At 37.3% G+C, this 22735-nt stretch overlaps 1 protein-coding gene across 1 annotated transcript; it reads right to left on the reverse strand.

The window, feature by feature from the left end:
- Positions 1-13747: 13747 nt before the first annotated feature.
- On the reverse strand, positions 13748-21228 carry si:ch73-54f23.4 (zinc-binding protein A33). The gene is made up of 6 exons (XM_056475345.1): positions 20937-21228; positions 20621-20716; positions 19363-19596; positions 18007-18029; positions 17781-17896; positions 13748-14449 (listed from the first exon to the last, which is right to left on the reverse strand). Exons 1-6 carry the CDS (start codon positions 21048-21050, stop codon positions 13890-13892), a joined length of 1143 nt encoding a protein of 380 aa, XP_056331320.1. The 5' UTR covers positions 21051-21228; the 3' UTR covers positions 13748-13889.
- Between the last annotated feature and the right edge of the window lie 1507 nt (positions 21229-22735).

Below are 22735 nucleotides of genomic sequence, written 5' to 3' on the forward strand. Positions count from 1 at the left end.
AATAATAATGCTGTCAACTGTGTATTGTGAGGTTCTGTAGGTTGGCCTTTTAATTTCCAGTATATTTTGTTCACACTCATTTACAGGTAGCAACACACTGTTTTTTTGTCGAGTTTTATAAAATGCAAAACCTATAAACACAATGTAGCATAACATTCATACTCCAATGTTCTCATTGACTGTTCAATAGACCCTTTTTTAAAGGGGATAGTTCACCCAAAAAGGAAAATTATCTCATCATTTATTCTCCCTCGTGTGGTTTTAAACCTTTGGGCCCAAGACACCTGGCGCAAGATGTGTTTGGTGTGATTTGTTGCTATTTTCAGACCAGCGCAGCTCTAACTTTCATGTTTTGCACCACTTTGTTTAAATAGCAAATCCATTTGAGCCACTTTGTGGGCTCATGTGCCGGTCTAGGAAGGAGGTGTGTTAGGGCGCATTGTTGGCCCGTTGCTAGTTTGAGAAACTGAAATAGACCCTGCCATTTACCAACTGAAAGCCGGTGACAAAACGCGTTTGTTTTGCACCTATGCAGGTCCAAAAAGCGTACACATTGCTTAATACACACAGGATGTACAGCAATACACAAATATTTTTCTGTATGAAAAAAATATTTAAATATTACAAAATAAGTTTTTCTACATGAATATAAAAACTATTACCTCCATGCCTTCTTTATGTCGGGGGGCTTTTGTCAGTTTATTCATGACAATTTGCATTAGTATAATGTTAATATTATTAGCAGTAATATTTATTATATGCATATTTATATTTATTTTAATAAAAACAAGTTTAGATTTGTCCACCTGTCGATTTTGGACACGTATCCATCACCACATGGGGCATAAGAATAGGATGTGTGTTTGGATATAACTCACTTCGTTATTATTGTTCATTTATTATTCATTCGTTTTCTGGAAATTAGAACTGAATTTAGAAATAGTTTTAAAACCAATCTTTGCGCTTTACAAACTAAATTAAATATGTAGGCTAATAGATGTCTTCAGCGGAGTGCATACACAGTGTGTACGCAGGGTCTTAAAAAGTATTAAAGGTTAATAAATCAATGATGAGAAAATTAAGGCTCTTAAAGGGTATTAAAAAGTCTTAATCATGTTTTTACGAGGTCTAAAATTTTGTTCAAGTGCTGCCCAAAGTGTTTGACTATAAAAAAGCATAAATATATTTATTTTTCTCCTAATATTAACAACCATGTGCTTGATCCACGTGATTGGTACAAGCCGGGGTGCGTTCGGCCAAGCTCCTTCGTCCGGGTGATGTCACGTAATTTGCAACAAGCACAGGAAAGTGACTCCACATGTAGTGAAAGCATAGAGTAAAACAGACGGCAAAATGGGAAAATGTAAGTTTGCGCACTCGTGGTTGGAGAAAGACGAGTTTAAACAGTTTCAAGCTGTTTTTCTGAGTTTATCTGAGTTCTGTTGCATGGTTGTGCTCCATTTTTTTAAACTACAACTGTTTATTAACAACTTTTAATTAAGTTAAAGATTTGATATTGATTAGAACTTAGAGTGGCAATGAGGTCTTAAAATATTCTGAAAAGGTCTTTAAAAAGTCTTAAAAATGTATTGAAATTATCCTTAGGATTTCTGCATATACCCTGGTACAACACCGTTTCCTTATCTATGAAAGTAAAGAAGTGAAGTAAAGAGTAAAAGTAAAGTAAAGAGAAAGAGGCCAAATCGAGGAGGCTTGTTCTTTATCCTCACGCTGCAGATAATCTGTGTAACTGTTTTCTTTTTAGTGAATCATTCAGGTTTTCCACTTACAAAGTCCGCCATGTAAATAGCAAATGCGCTATGGCGAGACGCACTGACTTCTAAAGGGAAATGGGAGATGAGACTCTGATTGGTTTAATGCATGTTATGCTCAAAACACACTCAGATCTCATTAAGAGAATAAGCACAACCCTGTTAGACCATGCGCCAGTGCGCAGAGTGTATTTTTCCGTCCTTAAAATAGCAAAAGTGGATTCGTACACACCCTTAATGCTTTTGCGCCATGTGCTTTAGACTTTGCGCCTAGATCGTTAAAATAAAGCTCTTCATGAGTTTCTTTCTTCTATTGAACGTGTTTTGGGGTAAAAATATTATGGAGGTAAATATGTCCCAGCAACCAGCATTTTTCTAAATATCTTCTTTTGTTTTCAACAGGAATAAAAGAAACACAAATAGGTTTTAAACAAGTAAAGGATGAGTAAATAATGACATCATTTTCATTTTTGGGTGAACCATCCATTTAATCTCCAGCAAGAGATGTCACATTTAAGTGCATCTCGGTAATGCGCATCACACAGGTTTCCAGGCAAAATCAATATTCCTCTGGTCACTCGATGAATCACCACAGAAGATCATGTTAAACATATTTGTTACCCTTCAGGACACTGCCACTAATATAAGTCTAATATCATGATGTCATGATTGCTGTCTGTTTTTGTATTTTGTATGTCGATGCTTGTAAGTTGTGTGTATGTGGGTGCAATGTGGTATTTATGATGAGAGATTATAGATGTTATTCATCACCGGCAACGTCAGGAGACCTGTATGTGTTTGTACAAGTGCATGTGAGTATGTCTGTGTGTGTTAGCAACAATCGCCATTGGATAGCTGTCATTTCAATGCAATTAGCAATGTCCTCTTTCTCCCCGGCTGGCAGGTAATTGCTGTTCCTTTTTAAGTGGTATTAAATGCAGATTCAATTTAAGGGAGTGCACAGTGCGAGATTTATATCAGACTCCATGCTATCTTACTAGACTGCTTCTGTTTTGATACTGAGATAACTGTACACTGAAGATCATTGTGATTTAATTGACACTCAAGATTACACCAATGGATAGTAGTTTGGTTTACGTAGTGCTTCTCCCTTGCTCAAGGCGCTTTACCACAAAACAAACACTGAAGTAACGATGCAACGTCATTGCAGTCTATCATTGCATGCTGTAGTTACGCTCCGATAGTGTCTATCTGTGATAGTGTGCTCATGCGTATGTAGGAAGTAGTGTGTAAACGTCTAAAAGAAGTACCGCTTTTCATATATCGCACGAGTCTACAGGTCTCTGACTGGATAATTACATTGTGTAAAACATCCCGTCCATTAATTTCAGTGTGTCACCTTGTAACTTTTCATTTCATTGATTAGACCTGATTGGTCGATGACATGCTGAAGGGCATTAAAGGGATAGTTAACCCATAAAAGAACTCACCTCATTTTAATGGTGTCTGACTGGCTTTTAATTGTGAAAGTCAATGGAGTTAAAGGTGCAATAGTTGATTGTCTTCAGAAGCTATTTCTGTTATGGTTTAAAGTCTCTTCACACCCTAATAGCAATCATTGATGTGGTCCAAATGTGTTTATATGCATTTTAATGTTCATTTCAAAGAAGGTGTGGGACCAGTGTTTAATTTGAGCCTGATTCTGAGTGTTTTTGCAATATGTATTTTAATTGATTTGGCATTGATTTGTGCTTGGTGAGTACCTGCGTGAGAATGAGAAAACAATAAGCTGGGTGAGTTTAAGCAGACATTGACTACGTTTGGACATCAGTAATCAAATGATTTGCCTTAATCTGAATAAGACAATAATATGATGGTGTTGCTTATTGAATGTTCCTTTCCTGATGCGGGTTTACATGTTATAGCACATAATTCAATTAACGTCATTGTGTCACCACCCTATCCACATTTTCTTCGGAGTTTCACGTCATTTTGGATGTTTCAGTTTTAGTTTGTCGATGTTAACTGCAGTTATGCACTTTTGCTTTTATTCAGGAACATTTCATGCATGCCCCCATGACAAACGAGATATTGGATGCGAGTATAAACTGCTGGAAGAGTGTTGTTTTTGATGGAATTGGATGACGCACGTCGTATGGGAAAAGCCCTCCGCATTTCACAATGTAGGTGTCTGTAGTCCTTCACTGTCTCGGTAGGTGCAGAGAATAGTGTCAAACAGCCGTGTGTGTATGGAATATCCTGTCGCAAAATGTGTCGAAAATCCTACACGATGGTAATAGTTTGATTGCAGTGTTTACATGTCTGTACTGCACTTCAGTAATGTGATTAAAATCGGCATACTCCACATAATCCGATTTCTGTTTAGTTCAATTATGACTTTAATCGGATTAAATGAATCAAAAATCGCTGTTTACGTGGTAGACTCTTAATCAGAGTATTGTCTTAATCGCATTAAAATCATATTATTGGTGTCCATGTAAAGGTACTCACTTAGAGGTTAGGTTTAGCTGTAGGAACCATTCAAAAACATAATGAGGCTCTTATGCTGGGTTAACGCCAAATGCGGAGCACTGCGACGTTCACTGTAGATTATTTGAGGGATGTTTTTCCCCTCATGAGCATTCCCCATCTTAATTTGCATTTGCTTTGACTTTATATGTAACTAACTCATGAGGATGAACTACAGTACTTGATTCCATGTTTGTGGTGAACCCAGCATTGCATGCACTATCACCATTTATTGACATCATGTTGTGGATAAACTGAAAGTGTATCACTGGTGTTGATTACAGTGAGTTTTATTTGCTAGTCTCGTTTCGCAAATGATTCATTTACAAATTAAGCACTGCAGGACCTTGAAAAGTTTGTCCAATCAAAACGTTGAGTCCGAACATTACAATTGGCTGTCCTATGTCCCTGTCAATGTATATAAATGCATACCTCTGCACAACCTGTTCTCGCAGAAAGGATTGCATCATTAGCTATGTTTCCATCCACCTATTTTTATGCGCATTTTGGAGATGCGTATAAAAAAAAATCTGTTGATTGAATCGGCAAGGATTCAATCAACTTTGATTTCAATCAATTTTGAAAATGCACATAAAAACGTATGCGCATAACTATAATAGGATAATCTTTTTATTTGATAAGAAAAGATGAGCATAAACTGCGATGCAAACACTTTTGCCGAACAAATTCCAGTATCTGCATTAAAAAAAAAGTCATGTGATTTTATTATAAGAGATGATAAAAAAATCTCTGTGTTAATGGACAAACCAAGCAGCTGAGCACATTGTAAAACATCTGAAGTGTTGTTTTGGACATTCTAGAACGCCTTAACCATTTCAGTATTAGCGTTATTATATTATTAATGACCTCCAGAATAGTAAAGCGTCTGTGCTCCATGTCTCACGCCTTCAAACGCCACCTAGTGTTCAATTTATGCCAGCATCGTCTTCTGAGGTGCAGGTAATTTATTAAATAAGGAAAAGATTGACGCAGCTTCTCCCACCGCAGCAAATTACGCTTTTACTGTTGATATTTGGCGCCAGATAATCAGGAAGTGACTATTTTGTTCTCTTTGACTCGTTGGATGGAAACGCTGCTTAATTTGCACGTCTTTTATGCGATATTTTGTTTTGCACATAAATTTAATTCACATTTTCGTATGGAAACAGAGCTAATGGTGGGTTCACAGATGCAGTTCAGACAGAGAATGGCAGACAAACATCAACAAATTACCTTCTTTAAATATATTGATTTCCCAGAGATGGGTTGCGGCTGGAAGGGCATCCGCTGCGTAGAACATGTGCTAGATACGTTAGCGGTTCATTCCCCTGTGGCGACCCCGGATTAATAAAGGGACTAAGCCGAAAAGAAAATGAATGAATGAATGAATAAATATATTGATTTGTAATCTCTAAAGCTTCATCTCTGGTTAACGTTACATGTTTTATAGTAATGTCTAGTGTGCATTCATTCATTCAGGAGGCATGGATTTGGATGGCCATTTGCAGGGTGGGACTTGCAGTGCTATCAGGCTAGCGTTAGCATTTTACAAGATCTCCTATTGCACCTTTAAGTGTTGTTTTGATGCCCACTGACTTTAATACTATGGATAAAAGGGTTGAAATATTCTTCAAAATGTGTTTTTATTTGTCCTCCACAAAAGAAAGTCAGGCCTGGCACCATGAGAAGCCAAAAGAGGCATTGATCCCTCTGATGTAGTTTGTATCCCTCAGCAGGACAAGTGAAAGATATAGCAATTTCAGATGATACATGTTTCTAACTGAGGGGAACAAACATTGTAACAAGGGGGAACATTGTGTGAATCTCCAAGGATGATACATTTGTGTGCTCTGGTGTCTGAAATCATTGAGGTTTGGAACTATGAGGGTGAGTACATGTTTCAGATTAACTATACCTTTAATAAATACCCAGAATTGAGTTGGTGTGGAATGGTCTCTCGAGTGAGGAAAAATGAGCGTTGAGAATGTATAATGTACGAGACGTCCAAATATCCTGTGGTGTTGTGCATTCTCCAAGTTTACTCCAAGTGCGGTTGTGTCCCACAGGTGCATGAGAGGTTTCTCTACAGTCTTATCTGTCCCCGTTCTTCCTTTTTGCACAAATACAACACATAAACATTTTGTAAAGAAGTGATACTTCCTTTATTTCATGCCTAGAAATGATAATAAATGATTTAAAATGCTTCTCTGAGTGGTTGTATTGTCCCCCCCCCCCCCACACTTACAGAGTCCTCCATGTTCTGCTTCTGTGGCTCAGACATTTATTGGGGAAAAAAGTGCTTTCTGCACATGTTGTCGGTCACTTTTAAAGTCTCTTCTCTGTCTCTAGCTTTCTCTTCTCTTCCACAAGGCTGTAAAGCCCCTCCGTACCCCCACCCCTCTTTTGTTTTTCCACATAGTTTCCAAAGTAGCTCCTGAGCATGGATAAATCCAACAGACATCTCTGGCTTATTAATAGAGCGGTAATCGTAAACAGTGGCTATTGATAGTCTGTCAACAGGCACAGAATCGAATTCAGTTTTATTTTAATGTGTGAAAATATTTGTTAAAATAAAAGTAAGAGTGCAAATGTGCCAAAATAAAAATCAATCACCGGTCAACAATGAACATTTTATTGTCAAATTTTCCAACCATCTGTTCTCCAAATCATTTTTCCTATGTAAGGCCATGGGGATGCTGGATCCAACTCAGAGGCTGTGTTCCATTCCGGATAGCTCATCCTTATGGCCTAATCTCTTCAAAGTAGTTTCCCACCAGACAGTGGCATAGCTTGGAAATATGTGCGCTAGGGGTGGGCTATATGAACTTTACGCAATGAGTAATATTATTTCACAGTAACAATATATTTTATATATTAATAAGTAGTTATTCTATTATATGCCGATGTCTTTTGTTTGTGTGTTTTTGAAAGGTGTAATTTGCCAGATTGATGAGTGGAGTCAGGTTTGAGATTGTATCCCCCATAAGAGTTAGGTTCTCAAAATAAATTAAAATCAGATAATCATTTTATAACTATTTATGTTTTGTTCGTAGACAGAACTAACGTTTTTTTCTAACAGCAGAAAAATGCATGCACTAGGATCCAGAGGCTGCTTGGGAGCAATATTGTAAAGCATAGGTCTCAAACTCAATTCCTGGAGGGCCACAGCTTTGCATAGTTTTGCTCCAACCTTAATCAAACACACCTGTTCCAACTGCCCAACCGTCGCACAGTCATTCTCCACCCCCGCTCCACACCAACCAAACACCCCCCACTATTCAACTACATCACGTTCCCCCCCTTCCCTGAAATTACTTCGATCAACCTGGGATGTCTGCTATACTAAGTCCTTTATTCCTATATTCTGACTAATAATAACTTCAAATCATTTGTCTATATTCCTTTCATTTTCCTAGTCAGGTGTACAGCGCCCACATGTGAATCAGTCATGTTAACGGTTGGGCATTAGGACCTGGGTGTAGCAAGTTTCACCAAATAAGTTCTATTCCAAACAGCCAATCAGATTTAAGAAATAAGTTTACCATTTATGTCGCGTATGCTCCGGCAAAGCCTGTAAGCGGTCGCATAACCCTCACCATGGCTGACGCCGTTGCTGAGGCACACCTCTCCAAAAATTTAACTACACCTCATAACAATGCGTAGCGCAAGCTCTGTCACGTCTGCCGGTTCCCACCTCTGAATAAGCAAGTTTTAGCTACTTAAGCTAAAAAACAAAACACCAGCGAAGAAACATGACACAGAGGAACATAAATACCTGCTGCCAGCTAGTGTTTCAGAAGTGTTACTGCAGAGCAACACAAACAGCGCGCAGAAGTATAAATGCACGGCTACACGCAAGACAGTCACATTGGGTCACGCCGATCACTCGACACAGAAGTATAAATCAGCCTTTAGGGTTATGCTTCTAAATGACTGCTATCTACCTAATCCCCTCTGAATTTGGGACTAATTTACAGTTAGGGTTAGGGGTAGGTAAGGATTACATTTTCGAACAGGAATGATGTTCCAGGATCAAAATATATGTTAATTCAGAATCGCATCCTACTTGCTAAAATCACTCCCACCCGCTCATTGTATGAAGGCTGCAGACCTAAGACTATTTAACTTACTGAGGGATATTGTACACTGAGTTATTCTGTACTCACATTCGCATTTTCCAACAAGTCAGTAATACAAAACAGTTCATCTAAATCACAGCTAAAAGTTCACCTCAGATTGCTGCCCTGATCTTACTACGAGCACTCCAGTTAGCCACGAATAAAACTTTTATTACATTTGACAATTTATTCTGGGGTAAGGATATATACCTGGGCCCTATGTACAGGTTACGGCGTCCATCACTTGCTGCTTCCAAAATCTTTTATTCCACAGGGCCAGTGGTTAGCACCTTGATTAGGAAAAACCCTTCAGAATGGTGTCTAGGATTGTTCTCCTTCTGAAGTGTCTTTCAGAGGCGGATTTATCCCATTTGGAACACAGCCAATATCTTGGGCCCAAGGCAGGGAAACACCCTGAACAGATGGCCAGTACATCAAAGAGCTAACACAGAGATTCTCACACACTCATTCCTACATGCGTTTTACTGTCTCCAACCTAACCTGAGTGTCTTTCCAACACAATCTCACAGCAATTTGTAACTTTTTGATTTGGTGGCTAATTCGTATGAATTCGTACATATGAATTCATCCCCCAATGACGGTTGGGTTTAGGGGTGGGGTTAGGTGCCACGCCTCCTTTTTAAAATTGTACAATTTCGTACGAATGAACTTGTACGAATTTGTAAGAATTAGCCACTATACTGACAAAACATACAATACTTATGTTTTCTCGTGAGATCAGGCTGGTTTTTCAGGGAAACTAAAGTACCTGAAGGAAAACCATCGCAAAGGAGGGAGAAAATGCAAGCTCAATAGAAAAACGCACCAGCTTAGTCTTGCACAAGGGACCTACTTGCTGTGATGCTACAGTTCTACCCTCTAAGCCACCATGCCCCCCAAAGATACAGCATCTGGTATGCCAAGGCAGTCTCTAATCCTAAAATCTAGCCAAATGGCTTCTGACATTAGGTGAGATCTTTCATACTATTAATAAATGATTTGAAAGTTGTTCTAAACTAAAAATGGACCAAAAATACATTAATTGTTTTTACTGGCTAACTCCAGGTAATCATGATTGTACTTGTTTAGCATTTGGCTAATAGGCAGGGTCGAATCATTGTCTTTTAGGAATATGATTAGATTGGGGTTTGAATTGAGACTTGCATCCTTCAGTGATCAAGTGTGACCCTACAATTCAAAATGGAACACATCTAAACTAAAGTAATCATTGTCTCCAGGATTGCTCTTATTTCTAAGGCTACACTCTGCAGGATATAGTTCATCCAGGACCATGACTGGACTTGCATTATGTAGTGCACTCTTTGAATTGGTATCTGAAACCATGCATTGCATTATCAAATTCAATCCCATAATATGCCTACATAACAGTTACACAATCAATGTACACTCAACAGCAGCCACTACAGCACATCCATGCATCGCGAGCATCATGCAAAATGAATTTGTGCGTCTCAACAGAAAATTACATTAGAATAATGTGTGGGAATAGTGAATAAGGGCTTAAGGTTGATTTTAGATACAGCCAGTTTGTTTCTTAAACAGCCGATCTAAACACAACTACGCAGCAAAAACCCGGGGTCTTATTGATAAAACGTTATGTAGACGGATGTCCAGCTTTCTCATGGTGCATTCACACCAGACGCAGATGAAGCGTCAACCGTGAGTGATTTACATGTTAGGTCAATGCAAATATGCGAATAGACATCCTTGCTCTTGTAGGGGAGTGATTATGATGTAATGCCTGTTGTTGGTGTACCAAGGTGAAATCCTTTAGCCGACACCGGACAACAGTTCATCAAACTGGGCTCGGCTCAGTCTGAAGCAGTTACAGGTACAGAACAGTTGATGAACTCACAGAGCTTAGTGCACCTCTGAAAGCATCTAGTGGACAGTGAAGCTATGGAACAACTAAAGCATCTTAGTAAAGAATAAATCGATTTTTTTTTATAAGAATTGGCATGAAAAAGATAATTAATATCTTTGTGATTTACTTGATCCACAAGGGAACTCAATTCATATGGTGGTTTTATGGTTAAATATATTTTCCCTGTTATTCATAAAGAATTGCACACTATGATTAAGGTCATACCTAACGGCCTTGCTCATTTAATGAATGCCACTAGTCATTTGAAGTGATTATTAAAAAAGAACAGAAGTTTTTAGTTGAAGACAAATGCATTTACGACCTAAAATGTAGTCATAAAAATATAAGAACTGTGTTTCAGTCAAAGAAAAGAATCACTCCGAGGGGAAACTTTCTTTGGAATTCTCTAGTAGATAAAATTAATTGGAAAAAAGCTCTTAACTTACAAATTTTGTGTTCCCAACAAAGTTAGAGAATTACATTTAAAAGTGTTACACAATATCCACCCAACAAACGAGATGGTATCTAAATTTGGTTATCCTAATTCAAATTGTGTCTTCTGTAACTCAAGTATCGAATCGATTGATCATCTTTTTGTCAAATGCCCACATGTTAATGTGTTTTGGTCTGATTTATCCATCTTTTTTACATCAAAATTTAAATTTAACATAGATTTTTCCATGTGTGGTATAATTTGTTTCTCATGACAAACATAACATAGAATTAATAGGCAATATATTTATTTTATAGGGTAAATATAATATTCACAAATGTAAATTTACTTCACTATTACCTAATTTGCAGAATTTCCTTTATGACTTAAATTGTTTAAATACTACTTTACAAAATGCTTACAGCAAAAAAGTGTAACAAATGTGAAAACTTATAAGGACTTTGTAAATATTATTTCATTTTGATAGTTTTACCTCTGTACCCGGTTTTTTATTATCTTATTTTAGTATTATTTGTATTCATTTATATATAATTTTCCTTGTTTATTATAGTACTTGATGTTGTCCATTGTTATGGTTAATATGATTGTATTGTTAAACAACACACACACACACACACACAAAAAGGATCTAGTGGACTCAGGCACGGCGCCGAATGAATCTACACTGTTTTTCACCCTTTCTAAAGCACATAAAGCACAGCTACTATCAGTGGCGGAGCCGGAGGGGTGTCCGGGATGGCACTGGACACCCCTGACAGCAGATAGGCCACCCTGGGTGCCACCCCATAATTGTATTTGCTGCTGGCAGTTTCTGATGCTGATTGACATTTCATTTGTCTAAAGAGGTTTTTAAATTTTGCCGGCAACACTCAAGCTACTTTTATATTTATATTATGTTGTGCCAAGAAACGCACCCCTGCCGTAAAATGCGCCCCCTCTGAAATGTGCGTATATTAACTTAAATTGAATAATAAAAATTAATAATAGAGTTATGACAACTAATGACAGTGACTGAGGCGAGTTCCATGAATGGAAGCCTTCCTTATAGAAGATATATACTTAAATAAATAAATAAATAGATTTAGTTTAAATACAATACCGATTAGATTAATTAAAGGTGAATTGTTTAATGTGTGGTTTAGTTTAGTTTTTTGTTTGTTTGCCTACATTTTAATCAATTATGGCCTTTGTCTTTGTTTTTTTTTACACCGGCATCAAGCTATTTTCAAATCAATGACAAGCTGAATACAATAGCATGATTTCAAGTAAGATGAAGAGTTGGGCAGTATCGACGCTATAGGTAGTGCTACGGGCTTAACTACATTTCTCAGTAGCGTGGCGGTATCGTCGCTACTTTATAAATCAAAAAGCTTTTCAGCAGCGAAGCAATTTTTTTAGTTAAGTAGCGCAGTAGCGTCCACACAAGCTACATTTACTGATCGCAGATCAATAAGTGACAGCACTGACATTCACAGAGCAGTGAGGCCGGAGTCCAGCCAATGAAGTAAATCCATATGATGGCGAGAATGACGATTTCTTCTTCTTCCTGTTTTACGGTTGTCACAACAAACTTTTTGGTGCGTTACTGCCACCTCTCGCTGTGGTCGGTGACGTCGCCAATTAATTAGGATAACACGAGAAATTAGCTTGATGGAAAAATGACTGAGGGAGTGTGTGTGTGTGTGGACGAACCCCTTGAAATAGCAGTGGCCACCCCCTAGCCACCACATGTAAAAAATTGTAGCTCCGCTACTGCCTACTATCTTAATAAAATCTATGTTAGCCATTTAGCAGCGAAGCTAGAGTCACCTGGCAGACAAAAGCCCTGCCTTTGACTCAAATTTTGTCATTGTGAAGTGAATTTGACGCATGAATAAAGTGAATTTGACACGCAAATGAAGTGAGTAAACTCAAAATGTTCACACGTCTATTTACGCGCGAATAGCCTGATTTATTCACACGTGCCGCGTCTGGGGTGAACACCGCTTTAAACCTCCAGCACATAGACTGCAGCTCTGCACGAGAAGTTTGGTCAGAGGAGAACTGGTTGTTCAACTGATTGCCCAACTGAGCCTGTTTTTTTTCCCCTTCACTTTTGTCAATTGGTGAAGTTTGTTCCTCACCAGTGTCTCCTGTGGCTTGCTTGGTTTGGGATGACAATTTTTTCTTCTTCCTGTTTTACGGTGTTCAACAACAAAGTTTTTGGTGCATTACTGCCACCTCTGGTGAAACTTGCTTGATGGAAAGATGACTGAGGGAGAGGAGTTACTTCCAGGATTCCTCGTGACCGTACCTCGAGAAGTACATGTTATGATGCAATAACTTAATTTCTGATGCTGTGCTCAAAAAATAAAAATGCTTTAGTGTATATATACATATATATACATCTGTATATATATATATATATATATATATATATATATATATATATATATATATATATATATATACTGTACACTATATTGCTTATTCCAAAATATTTCCCTTTACTATAAATTACTATAGTATTTTAAAGTGTAATACCTGGTTTTATTCAATTTTTTTGTTTTAGCTGTTATATACTATAATGTGTTTCTGTTTAGTACAGCATATTATTTACAGTAAATAACTGAACTGAACTATTATGCCTCATATGTTTCATTGACAGTTTTATTGATCACTAAGATATGATTGACTTGGATTTAAGTTGCTTCGAATTAAAACTGAAAATTGTAAAAATAGCTCAGATGTAGCTAAGCTACTTTTGCCATGTAGCTTTTAGCTTAGCTTGCTACATTTCCCAAGGGGTAGCTTTTAGTGTAGTTAAGCTACATTTTAAGTAGAGTAGCTAACGGCTTAGCTCACTACATTTTTCAAGTAGATTGCCCAACACTGTGATTATGGCTTATACGATGATTTAAAGCCGTTTAATTAAGTCAGTATTTAAGTTAAACATGTTTACTTACACATGTGCACATTCTTCTGTCAAGTTAGTTTTTTTATAGATTACAACCTGCATGAAAGTGCCGTACGAACGCTTCCACTCCCGTTATTTTTATGTGTATGGCACATTTATAAATAAGACCCCTGCTATCTAGCTTCACAGGCATTCATGCTTTCAGTTGATCAAAATCCAGTGTTTCAAACCATGTCAGCAGTTAGTAGAGGAAACAAACACCAAAGCCAATCCTTCACAGTAATGGATGAAATATGGAAAGAGGAGCACAGTTCTTTCCTTCATCTGTGTCACACGGGTTATAAAATGGATAGAGCGGCACTAAAACAGTCCCCGTGTAGAAGGAGAACAGTGGGTTCATGGTGACAGCGTTGTAGAAAGACACCTCCTCATTATCACAATCTAGGAAAACGCCAATGCGGATTGGGGGAGTGTACGAGAATACTGGTGTGGGCTTTGGGTGGGTGCAGGCCGTCATCGAGCCATTTCTGAGAGACAACGTCCACAGTCCATTTAGTGTCGAGGAAGAGTCCATCTCCCCGCGGTGCACGTCCGCTCTCGCTACACCCACTCTCCAGGCGGTCTTGCCTTTTACCTCCACCTCCCAGTAATGGCGACCATGAGTGAAGCCCTCTGAGCCCATTACGCAGTAATAGTAGTGGAATCGCTTCGGGTTCCTCTCAGCCAGGTTCTCCTCAGGCTCCTTGCCCTCCTCGAAAGTCACAGCTGTTCTCTCAGGAGACAAGGTCAGGAGGGGATGTGCCGTTTCAGGGTCAAACGTCAACATGGATATGTCTATGTATGAAAATCAAATGAATAAAAGTCAAACCTAAAAATTCAGTAAAATTTATGATATGAACTACAATGCATTTATGTAATGTAGCTTTACATTAAAGGTACCGTCTGTACGTTTTTGACTCTTCTAAAGAATAAAAATACCATAATATGTTTGCAGATATTTAAGAAACATGCTAAGTGAGCATTCTTGTTTACCTGAAAAACAATGCTGAAGTCAGATATTCTGCTTTAAAACTGCCTGTTACCTGCCAGTCTTTGTTTTGATTCTTTTAACCCACCCAATGGCAGTTTAGCCAATTATATTTCAGCACCCTGGGTTGCCTTGTTGGAAAACCACATATTTCATTCATTCATTCAGAAAGTCTGAGAGTCTGTGACCTAAATGCAACCTCTGGTGGACAGTAGCAGACTCCGAAATGAGAAGCAGGTTCAGAGTTCCACATGAGGTTATTAATTAGCAAATAATATAAATATTACGAACGTAAACATTAGGTGAGCAGGTTACATTGTAACCCCATGTCCTAACAACACGCTACGTGCAGCAATAACTTATTTTGCTGTTTGCACCAGACGAAACACAACAGATATTTAACCAGCCATTCAGAAACAAAGAATATGCACTCACTCCCGAAATGGTAAAGTTTATAATTTATTAAATACATATTAAACCTATTTAAAATTATTAAATGCTGATGCTGAATCACTGATATGTTGGTTTTGAGTCAGTTCTGAAGTTCAGCTTCAACCGGTTTATTTTATTTTCAAGATCTGAGGTGAGCTATCTGCTGCTGCTTTCAGTATATGGCAATAAATGTCATCTATAGTCACATTGTTAGTATTTAACACTGAATAAAGCACATGATGTGTACCTGAGGTGATCATTGTCAGTTTTCTGTTGTTCAGTTGCAAGAAATAGAAACCGTTTCTAATATATCAATTCGAGGTGTTGGTTAGAACAAAAACACCTTTTAGTATGGAAAATATTCCTTCTATTGGGTGCCGTTGCTTTTAGTTAGAACACGGTTAAAATCAGCCTTTAGGCTCGATAGTCAGACTCGCTCCTTGGTCCTCAATCTGGCAACCTGCGCTTGCGTTTGTTTTGATCCAGGAATGCAATACCTAGTTCAACCACTGGGTGTCAAATTTACATACTGCACCTTTAAGATTGCTTTGGTTAACATGTATTAAAGCATTTGTTTACATTAACTAAAAGTAATATTTTTGTAATGAGAAAGTTGTTACCCAAAAATGTCATTTTTAACTCTTCCTCCAACTTGTTCAACACAAAATTATATATATTAGCTACGTTAGCCACTGAATTCATAGTATTTTTTTTTCCAACTATGAATACCGGTTTCCAAATATTATTCAAAATATATATTTTTTGTGTGTCCATAAAAGTTTGGGACCAGTTCAGTAAAGTGGGCAGTAAATTCTCATTTTTGACTGAGCTATCCCTTTAGTGATTGACATCATTAGTAAGAAAGTCATTGACTTTCATAGGAATAATATACAGTACTATGAAAGTCAAGGACTACTGGTTTTCAACATTCTTCAGAATAACTTGTTTTGTGTTTAACATGTTTGGAACAATTGGAGGGTGGGTAGCTGATGATCGGCAAAGGACCTCGAGCCAAGAATCGAAATTGAACTGCCGTGAACACTTTAGTGCCCTGTGTAAACACACTAACTACAAAGCTATATACATAAAGTAGTTAAGAAATGTTAACATAAATAACTTTATTATGCCAACCTATCAAAGAACAAGCAATTATTAGCCTAAATTGCTGCTTCTTTTGTGTGTGTAAATGACTCTTTGATGTAAATTAAACGTTCTTGCCCACTTCCATAAACTGACTAACACTTGTTTACTGAAATATCTCCTTTCTGAAATGCCTGAATTATTTTCTATGCATACACTGTACTAAACACACCAATCATTTGAATATAAAAATGAACTGAACAAACAGACTTTCAACAAATCAGTTGTAGAAATTATAACTGCTGCGTTCTATCGAGAAAGACACAAGCATACGCCCTAGTCCTTATAAAGGGTTTTACCCTTCAGAGTGAGAGCTTTGAGGAGTTGAAGGGTGTAGACTAGAATCTACATATCTTCATGATTTGTGTCATAAATTAAGGATGCACAAAAATCATGAGAGCGAATGGATTTGAAAGAGCTCTTTGAAGTGGTCAGTTTTGAGCACTTCGATTTGGAATGGCTCTTGAAATTGGCAGCCATGATTGTTGTCACTGTGAAGTGCCTTTTTGACAGGGATTCATCCTATTTGAAACACAGTGACTATGACTCGGAAGAGATCAATAATAATTTTAAAGACTTTACCCTCCAAAGTGACAGTTTCTAAGGGATTAGGGCATAGAGATGAGACCTTTCAAATGGAATGCAGGAATGTTTAAGGATCAGTTGTTCCTTTCAAAATTTCATTCATAAAGAAAGGCCCTTCAAAATGGCCAGTTTTGAGCACTTCGGTTTGGAAGGACACTTCAATTTGACAGCCATGCTTTATATTCACACCGAACTGACCTTTGGAGGGTGATGTATCATTTGGAACAAACTGAGAGACTAACATACCGGTCACCTGTCGCCACTTACTGGTAACACTAAAGATTTGTTTTTTGCCGGCAGCTAGCTCTCTGCAACTCTCACAGGTCACCCACTGAGGCTAAGCAGGGCCCGGTCAGAACCTAGATGGGAGACCACATGGGAAAGCTAGGTTGTTGCCAGAAATGGTGTTAGTGAGGCCAGCAGGGGGCACTTAACCTGTGGTCTGTGTGGGTTCTAACGCCCAAGTATATTGATGGGGCCGTCTTTCGGACGAGACGATAAACCGTGGTCCTGACTCTCTTTGGTCATTAAAAATCTCAGGATGTCCTTCAAAAAAAGAGTAGGGGTTTAACCCAGGCATCCTGGCCAACTTTGCCCACTGGCCTCTGTCCATCATGGCCTCCTAACTATCTCCATATCATAATTGGCTTCATCACTCTGTCTCCTCTCCACCAATCAGCTAGTGTGTGGTGTTCGTCTGGCGCAATATGGCTGCCACCGCGTCATCCAGGTGGATGCTGCAAACTGGTGGTGGATGAGGAGATTCCCCCATTGTGTAAAGCACTTTGAGTTTCTAGAAAAGCGCTATAAAAATGTAAGGAATTATTATTGGTAATTATTATTATTATTTAAAAGAGTTGAATCACTGGGATTAATCAAAATCCCCACCACTATAATATGAAATTTAGCATTTAAATTAAGGAAATGTCAGAATGTTTGACATGTAAAATTATAATATTAATTAATATATAGTCTTAATACTTGGGTATAGTGATGCCTTCATGTGTTTCCAGATCCGGTACTGAATGGGCCCCACAAACTGACTCGAGAGGATTTCACTGTCGATTGGTGAAGGACGAACAAAATTCACCTCGCATCTAAAAAAACAAACAAAACAAGGAAAAAAATAGATAAGTAACAAATTGCTACAATGTGAAGAGTAACAACAAAGCTTACTATTTTTATGTGTGAATTGAAAGATACTTACCTTTTAAGAAGCTCATTGATTTCCTAAATGAATAAAAATACAATGTTTAGGGTGCGAATGTTCAGATTCAAAGTTGTGTTTCACTGCTTGAATACAGCAATCAGCTCTTCAGATTCCGCACTCTTTCAATCATGAGATTGTTAGGGTACTTGAACTGAACAGTGTCAAATGGCTTCTAGAATTTTCTGACACCCTCCATGATCTAACTATAAACTGACCCTGTTGTTTTAAAGTGCGTAAGCCTGTGATGGGTTCCAAAATAGATGATGACGTAGTTTAATGCAGAGTGATAAAATAAAATAACAAATAAATATATCAAAAATACTTATTTTTTACATATAATAAACGCAGTATTTTTAACTTCACATTTTTAAACAATTCAGAGATTAATAAACTATTTTCTTGTCTGTGCAGGTCACACCACACTTTTTAAAGCAATGGTCTCAAACTCAATTGCTGGAGGGCCGCAGCTCTGCATACTTTAGCTCCAAGTCCAACCACCTCCAACTCACACCTGCTCTATAGCCTCTAGTAGTCTTGAACAGCTTGATTAGTTGGATCAGCTGCAGAGCTGCGGCCCTCCAGGAATCGATTTTGAGACATATGACTTAAAGGCATAGTCCACCCAAAATTAAAATCTCTGTCACCATTTAGCCAGCATGATGCCAAAAAGACATCAAATTGACATTGACATCAAAAATGCAAATCAATTTGATGTCCAAACCTTGGCATCCATTTGACATCCACACATTGATGCCCTTTTGATTACCAAAATAACAACAAAAAGTATTATGAAAAGATACTTTTCTTAATCAGAAAGCTTCAATTAATAACTTAAAATGCATTTAGACTACCTTGATGTCAAAACAACATCAAATTGACACCTAACATTGATGTCAAAAACACATCCACAATTGGTTAGAGGACAGTCCTGTAATCGATTTTTACGATGTAAATTTGATGTTGTTTTGACATCAAGATTGTCTTCTGACGTCAAACCGATTTGCTTTTTTGGCGCATTTTAATACGCAGATGCCCCCTGGGTTAATCTGCCTTCACTTGTTCAAAATCTATTTGAGTTTATTTCTTCACTTGAACGCAAAAGATATTTCGAAGAATGCTGGTTGGTGGCACCCTTCGACTTTCATGTTAATCTTTTGTCCAAGTCAATCAGCATTCTTCAAAATATCTTCTTTTGTGTTCAACAGAAGAAACTCATAGAGGATTGAAACCACATGAGGGAGTGTAAATGATGGAGTAGGTTTAATTTTTAGGTGAACTATTCTTTTAAAGCTAAACGATAAAGACTTTTACTGCTTAGGCTGTCAGTTCATCCGATTTTAAATGGAAATCCACCTTTAGAAGTTTGGGACTGTCGTCTTCTCGCAGTTTGCAGTTCAGCGCCTCAATGGCTTTCTCTAGATCTCTACCCTGCATGGCAATCTTCTTCTCTCTGTCTTTTAAGATCTTCACTCGTTTGTCTCTTTCCTTCTTCAGTCGCTCCACGTCTGCCTCCTCCTCCTCGTTCAGGAAGCGGTGGAGGTTTTGAAATTCTGCTCGGATTTCACGCTCAATCTCTTCAAATCTGTTCTGTAGGAGAGTGGAAGAGACGGACTATAATGACTTAATGAGAAACACAGCGGAAGGGAGAATAATCAATTAAAAGACTAATAACTCCGTAAAGAGCCAGAGTTCCGGAGTAGATTGAAATTGGCTTACTTATGAAGTAATTACTCACATGTAATACCATAACTTGTACATTATGAGTTATAAAACTGTGCGTATGAGGCTGATTTGCATGTTTTCATGACTTATTCAATATAATGAGTGCCCATCCTTTCTAAACCATATATAAAATGCTCTTTGGGTCGGTGAAATTGTTTAGAGGAAATGTTTGTGTATATAAAAACAAGAAAAATTACAATAATGACTTCTGCTACTACAAAATTATAATTTTTAAAATTATTTTACATGTTTTCCAAGAATGATTATATCAGTGCTAGTACTAATGATCAAATAAAATATTAAAAATTAATCAGTTATTGCATTATGTCACATTAACAGCCATGTGTGTCATTTTAATAGACAGCAAATATAATATGGATAATTTTTCACATGTATTTATTCTTACGTTTTATTAAATATTTTAGAAACCTGTCATCACATCAGCATTTATTTAGTGAAAATGGCTGTGTGTTATCTCATATTTAAACAAATACTATGAAAGTCAGTGCTTACAGGTTTTCAGTTTTCTTCAAAATATCTCATTTTGTGTTTGGAAACACTTTTGGGTGAGTAAAAAGTGAGTAAATGTTTATTTTTGGGCGCACTGTCCCTTTAAAATGCAGTTAACAAACTATGTTTATCATGCTGTTGGCGCAATTCTAGCATAATTATTACACTGCTAATATGATTTTTGTATGTTTCAGTAAGTTTCTAGACTGTATTACCAAGTTTTTACTGTGATTTTAGCATGTGTGGTATGTTGCTAGCATGTTAACATAAATTCTGCAAGTTATCCATGTGAGCCAGTAAGTGGTGTTGTGTTGTTTAGTAAAGGCTATTAATACATATTCAGTCGCAGATAAGTTTTACATAATAAATCAATCAGTACCTCGACCTCCAGTGCGTCCACAAAGGCATCTTTCTCAGCTTCATAACATTCATCGATTTCATGTTTGATTTTTTTAATCGCCTGAATAAGTTTCTCCTGCAACCCAGACAAACACAAACAAAAAATCAGTTTTAACAAGATTAGCGTTGATCAATTAACTCTGAATAAATTTATTGAACAACAGTATATTCTTTTCAGCAAGAGTCTAAATGCTATGTTCATTATGTTGTCTCATTTGGAAGCTTCCAGAAAGAGCAACAATTCACACAGGGTATTTCACCTTGCCATGACATATCAAGGAGACATTCAATCTTACCTTTTGGGCACCGAGGAGAGAGTTGTTAAAGTTGTTGTTTGTGTCCTTCATGTGATTTGTGTGCATTCCAGTTTTCCTTGTCAGAACAAAGCAGTCAGAACTCTGAGACCTCATACATGTGTGAGAGAGGGGTTAAATCAAACTGACTGATAGGTGTGTGTTAGAAACACACAAAGAAGGGGGTGGGGTGGATTTAGTGAGAGAGGGAAAGAGAGAGAGAGATCGTAAGTTAGGGTTGAGGAGTGTTTTATTTATGCCAGGCTAAATATACAAATTTTAAATGTAAAAGAAATTCATGGCTAATTTGCTGTCAAATAAACTGCACATTTATTTCAGTGTTAATATTTCAGGAGACAATTTACTGTTTAACAAGACGGATTTAAGATATTTACCATTGCTTTTAATACCAATTGCCATTTGAAGCTGAAACAATGTTTTCATAAATGAGTTACAAATAACCAGATTAGGTCAAAATCAAAACTCATAAATGTATATACACAAGACATCTAGTATCTAATACCCAGCACAAACATAGCATTCCCCTAACATTGACATACTGTTCCTGTTTGGTTCCTTTTTGTAACTTCTAGAACCAAATATCCTTCTCTGGAAACTGGGTTCATTTTGGCGACCATTTTTTTTAAAGGTAAAGGTTTAAAAGGTAAAGTTTTGGGAATGTTCTGTTTACATAAAAAATTATAATAAAAATTAAATAATAATAATAAAAATGTCTTCTTTTTTTTCAAATTAGACTACAATGGCTAGTTATTTGGCTAAGTTAAATAGCACTTAATATGTTAATATAAGCTAATTCTCACTCTCTCGCTATCCTTTGGCTTAGTCACTGATTTATCAGGGGAGGCTACAGCAGAATGAACTTCCAATTACTCTGTTATATGTTTTATGTGGTGGATGCCCTTCCAGTCGCTATCATGCTAATTCATTTTAGCAAAATGCTAAGTATACATACCAAACATGCTAAGTAATGCACGGAACATCATCAAACATGTTTACAAATTTTCGATCAGCAGCTAAAAAATGCAACATTCTACTTCATGTTATTAAAGGGCACCTATTTTACCCCTTTTACAAGATGTAAGATAAGCCTTTGGTGTCTGTAAAGTTTCAGCACAAAATACCCATAAGATTTTCTATTATTGCCTCCAGAATCTGCAGATTTTGGTGTCTGAGTACAGTGTAGCTGTTTTTGTAGACTGTAGCTTTAAATGTAAATGAGCTGCTTTTCTTCACCCACCTTTCCCACGTGTGTGTCTGCTTCTCCTGCGTTATATCAGATAAACAGCAGTCAGTGATAGAGACAGACACGGATGAAGCTGAAATAAGGTCACTAGTCAAAAATACCAAGTTTATTTGATGCGTTTATGGTGGAGTTTATTCAAGCCTTTCTGAAATGATGAGTCTCACACAAATGCAGTACACACACACACACACACACACACACACATTTACTGATATCATGAGGCCATGGTGATTATAGCGTTTAAGAATGACATGGCGATTTTACTTACCTTATTACAAACATGCTCTGTTTTAAAAACGTTTTAAAGTTACAAAACTTCTAAAAATCACAGAGTGGTTCAAATATTTTGATCTCAATTTATTTGCAAAAGAATGTTCTGTGGACGTGTATACATGTAATTATTGAAACATGGTGCCTGTCAATCAATCTGTGGGTGGGTAAAACCATACTCCTACGTCACATTGCAGTGGGCCTCAAAATCACTGGGATTTGGGTCCTATTTTAGCGTTAGTAAATTTAAAAAAAATTAAGAGACTTG

This window comes from Danio aesculapii, chromosome 16, assembly GCF_903798145.1.
Source record: "Danio aesculapii chromosome 16, fDanAes4.1, whole genome shotgun sequence".
NCBI lineage: Eukaryota > Metazoa > Chordata > Actinopteri > Cypriniformes > Danionidae > Danio > Danio aesculapii.